Genomic DNA, 13,917 nt, shown 5'->3' with positions numbered 1-13,917 from the left:
AAATATAATGGGGGGGGTTATTTACTAAGGGCCCGATTCACGTATTCCCAACGTGTTACCCGAATATTTCCGATTTTCGCTGATTTTCCTTGTATTGCGCGGGTTTTTGGCGCACGCAATCGGATTGTGGCGCATCGGTGCCGGCATGCACGTGACGGAAATCGGGGGGCGTGACCGAACGATAACCCGATGGATTTGGAGAAACCGCCGCATTTAAAAAAAAAGTGTCCTTTTTACCTTCACTCAGCCCGGCCCGGTGTACTCCAGTGCGTTCCGATGCTCTTCAGCGCAGCAGCGCCACCTGGTGGACGTCGGAGGAACTGCCTTAGTGAATCGCCGGAAGACCCGCATCCACAGCAGAGAACGCGCCGCTGGATCGTGAATGGGCAGGGTAAGTGAATTTGCCCCAATGTTTCCCATCGGATTCAAATAAATTAACTTTTACTAGTAATGTGAACTGTGGACCACTTCTCCTCTCTATGCACATCATTGTCTTCAGCAAGGGTGAGTCTAGTCTTTAGATTGTTTCTGCTCATAAGAGGTTTTATCACTGCAGGGTAGGCTTTAAAGGGGTATTTTATTCCCAAAAGAAAAGATTCTTAAATATAATCAGGATAACAAAATAAAACATTCTCTAATTCACTATAATTAACAAAAATACAGCATTTCACAGATAGTTATACAGATATACAGTTTTTGTTGCCCTGAGTTCCGACCGTAAATCTTCAGTCTGGATTTGAACATGGCAGATTCTTCTCATGAAAATCTCCTGTCTTCTTGATGCAGTTTCTCTGCACTCCAGCCCCTCCCACTGCATTCCAAGACAAGGTCTCACACATAGACACTTCCTGCCAGCAAGCAGCCTTGAGGAGACCTACAAGCTACAGGCAAGATAAGATCTTTATAGCAGGGGGCTGTGTGTTTTATAGCTCAGATGTTGCAGAGATGTAGCAGAGCTGAAGTGTGTCATTGTGTGTTATATTCATCTCATGGATCTCATTATCTCTCATCTCTGATCCGTCCAATCTCTCGTTTCCTATGTGTAAGATACTAGTGAATGTTCAGAGGCTAAATGAAAGTGTATAAAAACCTCTACCCTGATAATCTAACCACATTGTCAGCACACATCATCTCATAGCACAGAGAAATCATGAAGTGTCTGCTTAGATAGTCCCCGCCCACACTCCGGAACTTTACACTGACCACCACTGAATGATAGGAGCTAAAACAGCAATAACACAGAGAAAAATTGTAAAGTAAGGCGGACAAAAATAATATTTACTGTGTAAAAATCACAAGTGTATTAAAATTTGAGAACTTTCTTTCATGGGAAAACTCCTTTAAGTCCAAATGCTGTATGATGACAAATCCTTATCATTTTCAGTGCAGAACTTCTGAGATTCCCCACATTATACTGTCCTCTTCTGGATTTGTCTAATTTTGATCAGTGTCTTTAACAATGATCTTATTTCCATTTTTATTATGTGCTTTAGAATAAATACAATTTAGGAAATAAGCATAAAATACTGCTATTTTACTCATTATAGGATATATTCTCGTAGGAACAACACAATGAACTTGACATGCAGGAAAGTTGTTCTCTACTTTTGATCCCCAGTATACATGTTGAGACTCACAGGCCCATGCAACTTTTAGTGATGCACTAAAAAAGATGTACTTTTCAGCAACTTACATGAAGCATTGATGTATCTCTTGCAAACAAGTTTATTGCTAGAGTCTTAAAAAGTTGGGAACACAGGCCCAAAAATATATGTTTTTCCGTTCTCCTTCCCCCCAAATATCTATGAAAAGTATTATGATCCAGTTTCATCAAGTGATTGTCTTTTCTCTGAATGTGGTGTGAATGGAGTAAACGGAGAATACTGTAATCCATGCAGCTGCATATTTCTCTATAGCCTTGGTCACTAGACTATATACTGACCTACTGATAATTCTTATATCAAAAGGTTAATGGTCTTTTAATGTGAAGGGGCACTACTGAAAGTTTGTGTCATAAATATTAGTGTGCTGATAGATTTAAGATGTAAAAGAAGATTAATATTTTGGACCGTGGATTATGGACATGTATGGTTTATGGGCTGAGTTGTACCTGTGAATACTATGACTGCTATAGATATGACTAATAGGAAACTAGGAGACTTATTGGTCTGATGTGCCTTAATACAGTAACATGGTGGATAATAGATAGATTATGCTTTTTTGCAAGGTTTGTTTTACAGCCCAGAGTGCACTTGTATGGCCTATAAGGTCAATAGGCACTAGGACCTGGCAGATATTGGTAGTGTATGGTGGGAACAAGTCTTAAAGGAAATCGACCATCAAAATAAAGCATGATAAACCAGATACACTTATTAATAGATCCAGGTACCGTGACTTTTGTAATCATCTTATATTTGTTTTCCATGGCTTTCTCTCTTCTAATATTAACTTTTAAAATTATTCTAATGAGCCAGAAGGGCTCTAGGCCGTGTTACCAGATCCCTTCTGTGCTGAAAATTCACAGGCTGTTACACTAAGTAGGAGCAATTACCACCTCCCTTTGTGTGAGATTTCAACAGACAGAATTGTTCCTGTGTACTGACAATGTGCTTAGATTATCAGAGTACAGGGTTTATTTACACTTTTATCTATATTATGAACATTCTACTAGTATCCGACACATAGAAAAAGAGAGATAAGACAAATCAGAGTTGATAGTTGATGAGATCCATAAAATGGATATAAAACACAATGACACACTTCAGTCCTGCTACATCTCAGCTATAACACACACAGAGTGCCCCCCCCCCCGGATAAAGACTGTATCTGTCTGTAACTTGTAGAGTAATTCTCTGCACACTGCTGCTTGCCAGCAGTAAGTGTCTGTGTCTGAGCTGATCTTGTAATGCAGGGGGAGGAGCAGGAGGCAGAGAGCACTGCAGTGTGCATACAGGAGAGGCTATTTATGAGAAAAATCTGCCCTGTCCGATCATAGTCAGAAGATTTACAGTTGGATCCCAGGGCAACCAAAATTGTATATACCAGGACTGCTAGAGACAAGTTGGACTTATATATGTGAAATGCTGTATTTATGTTCATAACAGTGAATTAGAAAATGTGTTATTTTGTTATCCTGAGTACATGTAAGAAGCTAGTCTTCGTGAGAATACCCCTTTAATGTCTGGATTCTCTCTTGGGAGCTGATGTCTTAACTTACGTAAAGAGTTCATGCCCAAGGAAAAGTTCCATACGTTATCAACATCCATAAACAACTCAGTAATTAGACCTTGTATATCTGCATAATATACGTTTATCTGTTACATTTAAGCTCCACTGCTCAGACCTTTATACTTTGCTACCAAAGTCTATCCTTTATGTGCAGCAATCACATGAGTCCGTCGGATCTGCCTGAACTTTTACCCTGGCAGGCGGCTAAGGATTTCTTTCCAGCCTGGATGAATGAAGAGGCAGCAGACTTTTCACGATGGAACAGAACAGTCCTCAGGTGGACGATTTCTCCATCAGTGTATTTTCACTCCCTCCATATCCAAACAGCCAACCTGAAGTGCGGGTCTCTGATAGGAATAAAGCCAGTGCAACTTTACTGTTTTCTGGACTTTTTCTGGGACTTGTTGGAATCACATTCACTGTAATGGGATGGATTAAGCATGAAGAGAGTCAAGGGATCGGGTGGACAAAAATGATCGGTCCTGTTCTGCTTCTAGTTGGTATAACCTTCATATTGATTTGTTTTTGTAAATTTAAGGCGCCCCCTTGTAAGCTGTGTAAGAAAAGTAATGACACCACTGTGGATCCAGAACAACTTTCATCCGGACAATCCTTTGTCTTCACTGGAATTAATCAACCAATAACTTTCCATGGTGCCACAGTAGTTCAGTATATTCCTCCTCCCTACACCGTTCATGATGACATAGCAAGAAGTCCAAATGCTTCTTCTGTCCTCAGTGGTGCTGGAATAATGAATGGGATAGACCTTCCAATATTACCCCCCCAGTACTCTACTATTTACCCCCAGGAAAATCCAGCATTTGTGGATGACGAAGACTCTTCACAATCTCCAGACCATGCGAGGTGTGTATCTGCATATTATGACGTGATTGCTACTTTTTTCTCATACTTCGATGTTTCTATCATTGCCATGTATACAGGGCGTAACAAAAAGGATGGGATGGTGGAATATCTCACAAAATACACCTCAGATCCAAAAATTAAAAATATGTGTGTATCAAATATTTTTCAAAAATCTATCCATTTATACTAAATCAATCCCGGATGGGGCGGGGACAACTTTAAAATCTTAAATGAAAATGCACATTTTGTTTTGCAGATTCAGATTCCCCAGGAAAAATGACATTGATTCAATCTACTATTCAAGTCATTTTCATGGACAAATGGCGCTGTACACGTCAAAAATCTAAATTGGTAAAAAAATTGTTCAAAAATGTGGATTTCTTGATAAATACACATTGGATTGAAAAACTAGAAAAAGTACAGTACGTACGAAAATTTTCTGAAAAATCTATCCAATGATACTAAAGTAGGCTGTATTTTCAACCCTTCCTCCCGGGCGTGAGGTGGTGGTGGTGGGGAATCTAACTTTTTATGTGTAAACTACATTTCGAGTGACCCAAGAACAACGGGGTCAGTGTAATGTGAGCTCCCGCCTCTCACACATTGGAGAGATGATTAACTTACGTCTCCTCCGCTCTGAAGATGGGGATTTTCTTGTTGCCCACAAAGTTTTCAAATATCGAATGCTCCAAACTAAGTGCTGGAATTTGGTAACATTGGATAGCTTATAGAAAAATATTGTACAAGTCTATTTTCAGATTTTGGATCACATGTGTATTTATTGAAATATCCCCATTTTCAATGTTTTTGAACACATTTAGATTTTTGGTGATCACAGCGCCATCTGTCACCAAAAAGAAGGTCTTAGTTCTTGTTTTCTGAGATAAAATGGCCACTTATATCTTATCCTTCTCTACTTAACTTTACTATTTTTCAACATATAAGATTTACAGTTCATGTTATGCTGTTTATGGGGTATTCACATTGATGCCTGTCCCTGTTAGAGCCCAACATTTTATTTCCACATTAACCTATCAGCAGCAGGAGTGTGGGAGGATGTCCAAACACAGAGATAAATTATAAAGTCCATGCAGATGTTGTTCTTGGTTAGGTCCAAACCAATGACCCCAGTGGGCAGGACAAGAAAGAAAGCATATTCCATACACTGAAGGCCTTATACAAGCAGCACCACTAATAACAATCTACAACACATATAACAACATTGTTGCTGCAGACGTGCAGAGACCAATGGCCATAGCCAATGATTTGACAATTAATGAATTAACATTTACTGTCTATATATGGTACCAGAACCAAGCTTCTTTTACCATTCCAGTTCTGCAGTTTGAGAGCTGGAGGTCTTACTCTGTGTTATGTCTACTGAGTAGTATCAAACTTATTGGGGATTTTGGGTGGTCACCCACTCCAAAACTGCCCATATTATAAACTGCCATGGCTATTGGGGTATGTCAGAGTAGGCACCACTTATATGCAGCATAAGAACAATGATGGGAAGTGGCCACCATAGCTATAGCTCTGTCTATTAGTGACTGTATTGAGCCTCTGAACATTTTTCAAAAGTTTGTTTTTAAACGTCTAAGGAGAAAATAAGGTCCAAAATCTCTCTCAAGCCTATTGCTCTATTAATGTGTTAAAAAAGAACATTTCTTAGTGGTCAAAACCTAGTAAAGTAATACAAAGATCATTTATTATGGATCATATTCAAATCACTTTTTGTGAATATTCAAATCAGCCTTTCCTTGCACCAATGTCAGGTCTGATTTGCCGGATCTGCTCACAGACAACGCAGACGGCATTGTAATTGGCCGGGAGGAATTTTGGATCCAACAGACTTCCTTATAGGTTTATTATAAGGTGCACGTCTTGCATCTGATGCCTGAACTATCTGAACTGTAGTTGCACCTCATATAAAACATTCCAAGGAGAAAGATACCGTATGATAATAGTAACAGACTGAGATAGAATCTGTCAATGATTTATTTACTGTAATGGCTTCATGTCCTGTAATGATTTATCAGAGCGATGGCACGAGAAAACAGCCAAGTCATCTCTATGTTAGAAACACTAAAAATCCAGTGACAATGTTGCCAATACTGATATACTATTATTGGCAATGGTAGAAAATTCATGATGGAATTATAAATTGTGTCCACGAGCAAGGGAACCATCTCAGTTACCTCCATATAGCCTATTGGGTCTAACACATAAGGTGATCTCCATATACATTTTATGTCCTACAAGAGTGAATGATGCCAAGGGCTCCAATACCTATTCATTTCTTCTCCACAATAGACCAACAAAAGATGTTATAGGGCTAAGAAGTCACATAGATATATTATAGAATGATTCCTCATTGTATCATAATCAATAATTCTGTTACAAATCTTAACGGCCTTTGTCATCAATGGGTGAGGGTACAATATGAATATATATATATATATACAATATATTCCCCACAGCAGTCCTGCCCCCCCTACTGGGGTCAACAAGAGGGTGAAACTTAGTTACCTTGATTATATTGAAAAAGGGTTAGAGACAGGGGTGTAAGAAGGAGATGCAGGGCCCCATAATGGGGTCCCCTTCCCACTTAAAAATAAAAATGTTACTCTCATATATATGAACACATATGTATATACATAAGTATACAGTTCTTCACTTAAACACACACATATACACCATACACCATATACATATACAGCATATACACATCACAGATACATACACATATACAGCATATATACATCAGAAATATGTACATATTATGCTATACATTGTGCAGCATGATATGTATGTAATGGGGGTACTTCCTCCATTCTTTAGTGTCACGTCAGATGATGGGGCCCGCTGACACTGTGTGCCCCATAGCGGCTGTAATGGCTGCCACCACTGTAGTTATTCCACTGGCTAGAGATGTGTTAATCCTTATGGCCAGTAGATTCTATTTACACTGAAAGAATATGTCTGTACTTTATAGGGGATGTCGAGGTAAAAAACCCACTCAGGACCTCCTCTAATAGCAAGAAGTTAGATCCACAAAGTAAGCAAATGTTTGGTCAGGTGGATGAAAATGAAAACTAGGAAAACAATTACCATTTAATCACCATGTGTATTTTATTTCCTGACATGTCTCTTATCACAAGTATTTATACCTAGACATTTGGAAAAAAAGTGACAACACATCTGCAGCCTGTGTCAGTCTCCTCTCCTCCACATTCATGCAGCTCCCTCCCCCTCCCTCCTCCCTGTCAAGTGTATTGAGCGGGGGATGGTGTGTAGTCCAAAAAGACTGAATGAGGAGATACAGACACACACAGGCTACAGCTGCCCTTACCCAGGGACTCACCACACACTGCTGGCAGGGAGCCAAGTAATGTAAATTAAACCTATATAAACTACTTAAATGACTCATAATGCAGACAAAGGCATTTTGCTTAGTATAGGCTACTGGTACCTGTCACCAGCTAAAATTAATTCCTGGGGACAGGTTCACTTTAAAAAGGAGAATGGTAACAATGTGTGGAATGCTATAGATTTATTAAAGAAAATGTGTGGTTATATTAAGATATGTAAATACAGAATTTTTCACACACTTGAAAGTCTTCCTGAAATTCCCTGTTCCAGCACTTCGGCACCCTGATCTACTAGGAGACTCCGTCAGTCCCTTAGAACATCGGGTGCATAACTCTGCCAGTTCGCACATAAGATCAGGTTCACACTGGTGGAGTTTTTTGCTATATTCTCCACTGGTTTTCCGTGGTCAAAGTGGCATGCGGGTTGGTGAAACTGGCAGGGAAGTGGAGATCTAGACAGCACAGGAATGTATCTCCTCCAGGTTAAACCTGTTTAGAAAAGTCTTATTTGGTGGAGAATTCAGCTATAGCAAATATCCCCCTGCACACCCCACTTTCATCCCTCTCCCCATCCTGTAATGCCCAAAGTGCAGGTTCGAAAGCTTCCCCTGATGAAGTCACATTTAGTGACGTAACACGTGGGGTGATTACTTGGGCCCCCTGGCTGTACTTGGTGTATCTTACCCTCCTGTTATACCCTGTCTGTGCTTGGACCTACTTACCTGGTGACATAGGCTTCTGACAGGTTATATAGTGAGGGTTGCTTCACTTGTTTATAAAACTCTTGTATTGCATGTTATCTTTTTTGTTTACAGAATTTGTTTACATAAACACTAGAGATGAGCGAGTATACTCGTCCGAGCTTGATGCTCGTTCGAGTATTAAGGTACTCGAGACGGCTCGTTGCTCGGACGAGTATTTCCCCTGCTCGAGATCGAGCATTTAATTAAAAAAACACAGTGAAGAACAATGAAGAATAGAATAAAAACAGTGAACACAGTGAACACAGGATCATTTAAGTGAAAAACACAGTGAAGAACACAGTGAAGAATAGATTACAGATGTTCGGCACATCTGCTTACTTGTCGGAAGATACGCGCGGAACGGTGCGAACAAAATAGTATGTGAAGAACAATATATATGTGTGAAGAACACGGTGAGCAGCACAGAGACATGGGGCAGCGGCAGCACGGAGACATCGAGGGGCACGGGGAGACATCGAGGGGCACGGGGAGACATCGAGGGGCACGGGGAGACATCGAGGGGCACGGAGACATCGAGGGGCACGGAGACATCGAGGGGCACGGAGACATCGAGGGGCACGGAGACATCGAGGGACACGGAGACATCGAGGGGCACGGAGACATCGAGGGGCACGGGGAGACATCGAGGGGCACGGAGACATCGAGGGGCACGGAGACATCGAGGGGCACGGAGACATCGAGGGGCACGGAGACATCGAGGGGCACGGGGAGACATCGAGGGGCACGGGGAGACATCGAGGGGCACGGAGACATCGAGGGGCACGGAGACATCGAGGGGCACGGAGACATCGAGGGGCACGGGGAGACATCGAGGGGCACGGAGACATCGAGGGGCACGGAGACATCGAGGGGCACGGAGACATCGAGGGGCACGGGGAGACATCGAGGGGCACGGGGAGACATCGAGGGGCACGGAGACATCGAGGGGCACGGAGACATCGAGGGGCACGGAGACATCGAGGGGCACGGGGAGACATCGAGGGGCACGGAGACATCGAGGGGCACGGAGACATCGAGGGGCACGGAGACATCGAGGGGCACGGAGACATCGAGGGGCACGGAGACATCGAGGGGCACGGAGACATCGAGGGGCACGGAGACATCGAGGGGCACGGAGACATCGAGGGGCACGGAGACATCGAGGGACACGGAGACATCGAGGGGCACGGAGACATCGAGGGGCACGGGGAGACATCGAGGGGCACGGGGAGACATCGAGGGGCACGGAGACATCGAGGGGCACGGAGACATCGAGGGGCACGGAGACATCGAGGGGCACGGAGACATCGAGGGGCACGGGGAGACATCGAGGGGCACGGAGACATCGAGGGGCACGGAGACATCGAGGGGCACGGAGACATCGAGGGGCACGGAGACATCGAGGGGCACGGAGACATCGAGGGGCACGGAGACATCGAGGGGCACGGAGACATCGAGGGGCACGGGGAGACATCGAGGGGCACGGGGAGACATCGAGGGGCACGGAGACATCGAGGGGCACGGAGACATCGAGGGGCACGGAGACATCGAGGGGAACGGAGACATCGAGGGGCACGGGGAGACATCGAGGGGCACGGGGAGACATCGAGGGGCACGGAGACATCGAGGGGCACGGAGACATCGAGGGGCACGGAGACATCGGGGAGACTTCAGTGGAAGAAGAGCAGCGGATCCCGGGACAGCGTATCTCCCGACAAGTAAGCAGATGTGCAGAACATCTGCAATCTATTCTTCACTGTGTTTTTCACTTAAATGATCCTGTGGTCACTGTTTTTATTCTATTCTTCACTGTTCTTCACATCTGTTAACTTGTCGGGAGATAATATACGTGTGGAACAGTGAAGAATAGATTGCAGATGTTTGCATACATCTGCTAACTTATCAGAAGACATTCTTTTTCAATTAATTAACACATTTTATTCCCGAACCATGGTCCCTTTGAAAAATGCTCGAGTCTCCCATTGACTTCAATGGGGCTCGTTATTCGAGACGAGCACTCGAGCATCTGGAAAAGTTCGTCTCGAATAACGAGCACTCGAGCATTTTAGTGCTCGCTCATCTCTAATAAACACCATGTAAATTTCTAACAGCCAGAGGGGCTTTGTGAGGTTGACTATATTGTACTCACCTCACCGAGTCGTGTACAGTGTGCTTCATTGCACCTTTTAAGTGTTTTTATGTTTTTGAGGTCTTGTGTCGTTATATTTGTTGGCTGGTATGACACTCTTTCTTTTTCGCTATATGTATTATTATAGTGTCTATGGCCTAAATATAACATCACTTGTGGTGTAGGACTCTACTTTTTTGTATATGTCCAGGTTCAAAAGCTTCAAAACAGGTGGAGATTTGGCTTTATAAATGCCTTGTCTGCCAGAAATGATGGAAGCAACCTGCTCTATCTTGATGCCAATTCAGTGCCAGAACTGCTAAAATTGGCAACATGATAGTTATTCCAACTGAATGGGATTCATCAGCTTGTAGACCCATTAACCAAAACTGAAGTATGATGGGCCCCAGTGTAAAGTCTGTGCAGGCCCCTGACTATAATATATGGTTTATAGTAATAGCCTTCTCATATGGGAAAGTGAGACCTTATGGGCCCCCTAAACCTCTTGGGCCCAGGTGGGATCGCAACCTCTGCACCCCCTAAAATTACGCCCCTGTATGTGCATTGTTCACTCTCTATAGAACGGGCAGACTATATAGATAGCCCGGCAGCCCCATACAGTATGATTAGAGCAGTAGTGCCCATACTCCACCACTGCTTCATTCACAAACAAGAATAATTTACATGTACAATGATGTTTCTTTGTATCAAACCAACTAGAAACATATTCCACTCTCCTGGTTTTACAACATGTGATGTCTGAGCTGTAATCTAAACTGATCTCTTTTCTCTTAGCAGATCTCCCGCTCCCGGTCATGAACATATCCCCGTTGCACAAAGACATAGTGGACCTCCTCCATTGTACGAGGACTTGTATCCTCACCTGAAGTAATTCCCTTATGGCTACTGTAGAATATCACAAGGCTAGTAGAACTTTTTTGTGCTTACTCTTCCTTTATATGACTTCATAAATGGACTTCAGCCACAGAGGGGATAATAAGATAATCCTTATTATTTCTGGGAAATATGTGGCCCCTCATCTTCAGCGCAAAACCTCTAAAATAATTTGTAATAAAAAAAGGAGGATGTGCACCGTTATATACACGTTATATGTTATATAACGTTATATACATGTTATATACATGCTGCACATTGTACAGCATATTCTGTATATAACAATGCACATCTTCCATAGTACACAGAATGAAATGTCGGGTAGAGGGAGGGGACAACAGAATGACAGGACTATGGATCTTTCATCTCTAATTCCTGACGTCTACTTCCTCCATGTGGTCAGCAGCTACTGGGACAGATCTGTAGAAATGTATAAATTGTGAGTATAGAAATATGCATATATATACATATATCTCTAAATGTCTCTATGTCTCTAAAGTCCAGTACACAGGAGTGAGAGGTTGAGTGGTTTTCCTGAAAAATACAATTATAATATTCAGGACCTTGGGAAAACTGTTTTCACATTACACACAGAGCTTTCTGAACAGCCAAGACAGGACTAAACAACCTGGGGGATGGTTCCGCAATTGATTATTCTGCCTGGCAGGGAGAACAGAGATTGCATCATCCTCTGGTGCAGTGCATAACTAATGTGAAAGGAAAAGCACCGAGCCAGGCAAAGGAGTGAGAGAGCTTCAGTATCATAATTTTATTAATAAAAAAAACAAGATATGATCCTGCATCATTGTAGCTACAGCAGTCTTAATGTATGTGTGCTTCATAATGCATCAAATCAAATGGTAGGTTTCCTTTTAAATAAGGCAGAAAGACAGAGGAAAAAGGACACAAAAACAGATTTTTTTATCAAAGTATATTGCAAAGTTTATTATTAATTTATTTGTATTATTGATCTTTGAAGCTTTTTAAAAAGTTTACGTACACTTTAAATATTGAATAGCTGCCTTGGATTTTTAAAAAATATTTATATCAATATAAAATCTTATTCTGTATTGTCCTCTGTTTCTCTTTCATCATGCAGTGCAAGTACACGTCTCAATTCATAAGTGACCTCAGCTCATCAGGACCTCAGTGTTGTCTCCTGTGGAAGATCTAGAGATCATTGTCAAGAGCATTATGGACAATGAAGACCCTTTAAAAAATATATTCATTATCCTCTCCCTGTGTATCAGGAAGATTAATTATAGACTGGATGATTGTTAGATATCTAATGTGTGTAACAGCTTACCCCTTCTCCAGTGATCAGCTGATGTTGAGGGCCCGGCTCCTGAGACCCCGCCATATATCTTGATATCTATTTTACTTTACAGGGAAAATGTAATATTACATGCTAGTTATTTAAATGACTGGCTACATGCAAGGGCTCATTCACACTCGAACACAGATCCTTTCCATTGAACAATATGTGGAATTTTGTTGTGTCTCGTTTTTCTTGTTATTTTTCATTGCATTTGCTTTAAATAGATGATCTGTGGGGCAGGGGAGTATCTACAGTGGTTGCTGCTGCTTTGGGGCCCGCAGTGTCAGGGGGCCCTATCATCCGACCTGACACACTAAAGAATGGAGGATGTGCACTGTTATAAATATATTATGCTGCACATTGTACAGTATAATATGTATATAACAGTGCACATCATCCACAATACACAGCCTGAATCAGCAGCTCAGATAAGAAACGTCGGGGGAGAGGGAGGGGACAGCACAACTATAGAACTATGGATCTTTCATCTCTAATTCCTGCTGTCGACTTCCCCCATGTGGTCAGCAGCTACTTGGACAGATCTGTGGAAGTGTATTAATGTATATATCAGTGCATTCATGTGTGTATGTGTGTAAGAGTGTATAAATGTGTGACTATATAAATATGTATATTCTCTGAGGGGATAGGAGGCCCCATTCAGATATGGGGCCCTGCCTCTCCTAGTTACACCCCTGCTGTGGGGGTTTCAGGGTTCTCACTAATCAAATATTGCATGTACTTATATTTTATCTAGATACTATACGTAATAGTATATCTACTGTGGTAAAAGAAGGAACACGAGAACAACTGTCATATAAGAGAACGCTAGGAGACTTATGAGATACTGAGCAATGTAGCTGTGTGTAGTGTGTGACATTTCATTGTTTAATCAGGTGGCATTTATCATTGTGGTGACACCAATAATTGTCACCAGGACTGTATTTGTGCCTTTTCGGGGACTATTGTAAACTTACTCCACTTTTCAATTGCTGCTTGATACATCAAGGCAATCCTCGATATTTAGTCAGATATTTAATGTGCAACTTTTAAAAAAGTTGCACAATTTGATGCAAGGATTCCCTGTGTCCGTTGGCCTAACAGCAACTATAAGTAATGTACAGTATATATATATATATATATATATATATATATATATCTTTGCACCCACAGTGCAACCTTTCAGATGCCCTATAAAAATTGCTGCTAATTTCATGTATAATAATATTTACATACAATTTATTATGCACAATGTACATAAGCTACTTATATATGTACTGATATTCTGGTATGAATAAAGAACATTAATTTTTAAGTTGTTCCATATAGTTAGTTATTACATATGATTAGGTATTTTTGAGTACTAGAAATAAC

The 13,917-nt window shown here is 41.8% G+C and overlaps 1 protein-coding gene across 2 annotated transcripts; it reads left to right on the top strand.

Moving 5' to 3' along the window:
- Nucleotides 1–3,442: 3,442 nt before the first annotated feature.
- Nucleotides 3,443–13,663, top strand: TMEM174 (transmembrane protein 174). Of its 2 annotated transcripts, none has more exons than XM_072117876.1 (3): nucleotides 3,443–4,092; nucleotides 11,133–11,257; nucleotides 12,328–13,663. In XM_072117876.1, the coding sequence occupies exons 1-2, from the start codon at nucleotides 3,485–3,487 to the stop codon at nucleotides 11,224–11,226; spliced, it is 702 nt and encodes a 233-aa protein (XP_071973977.1). In that variant the 5' UTR covers nucleotides 3,443–3,484; the 3' UTR covers nucleotides 11,227–11,257; nucleotides 12,328–13,663. The 2 variants fall into 2 exon arrangements, with proteins under 2 accessions (XP_071973977.1, XP_071973892.1); XM_072117791.1 differs by having other exon boundaries at nucleotides 11,130–11,257.
- Nucleotides 13,664–13,917: the final 254 nt, after the last annotated feature.

This window comes from Engystomops pustulosus, chromosome 1, assembly GCF_040894005.1.
Source record: "Engystomops pustulosus chromosome 1, aEngPut4.maternal, whole genome shotgun sequence".
Lineage (NCBI taxonomy): Eukaryota > Metazoa > Chordata > Amphibia > Anura > Leptodactylidae > Engystomops > Engystomops pustulosus.
This window is presented reverse-complemented; position numbering and strand designations above follow the sequence as displayed.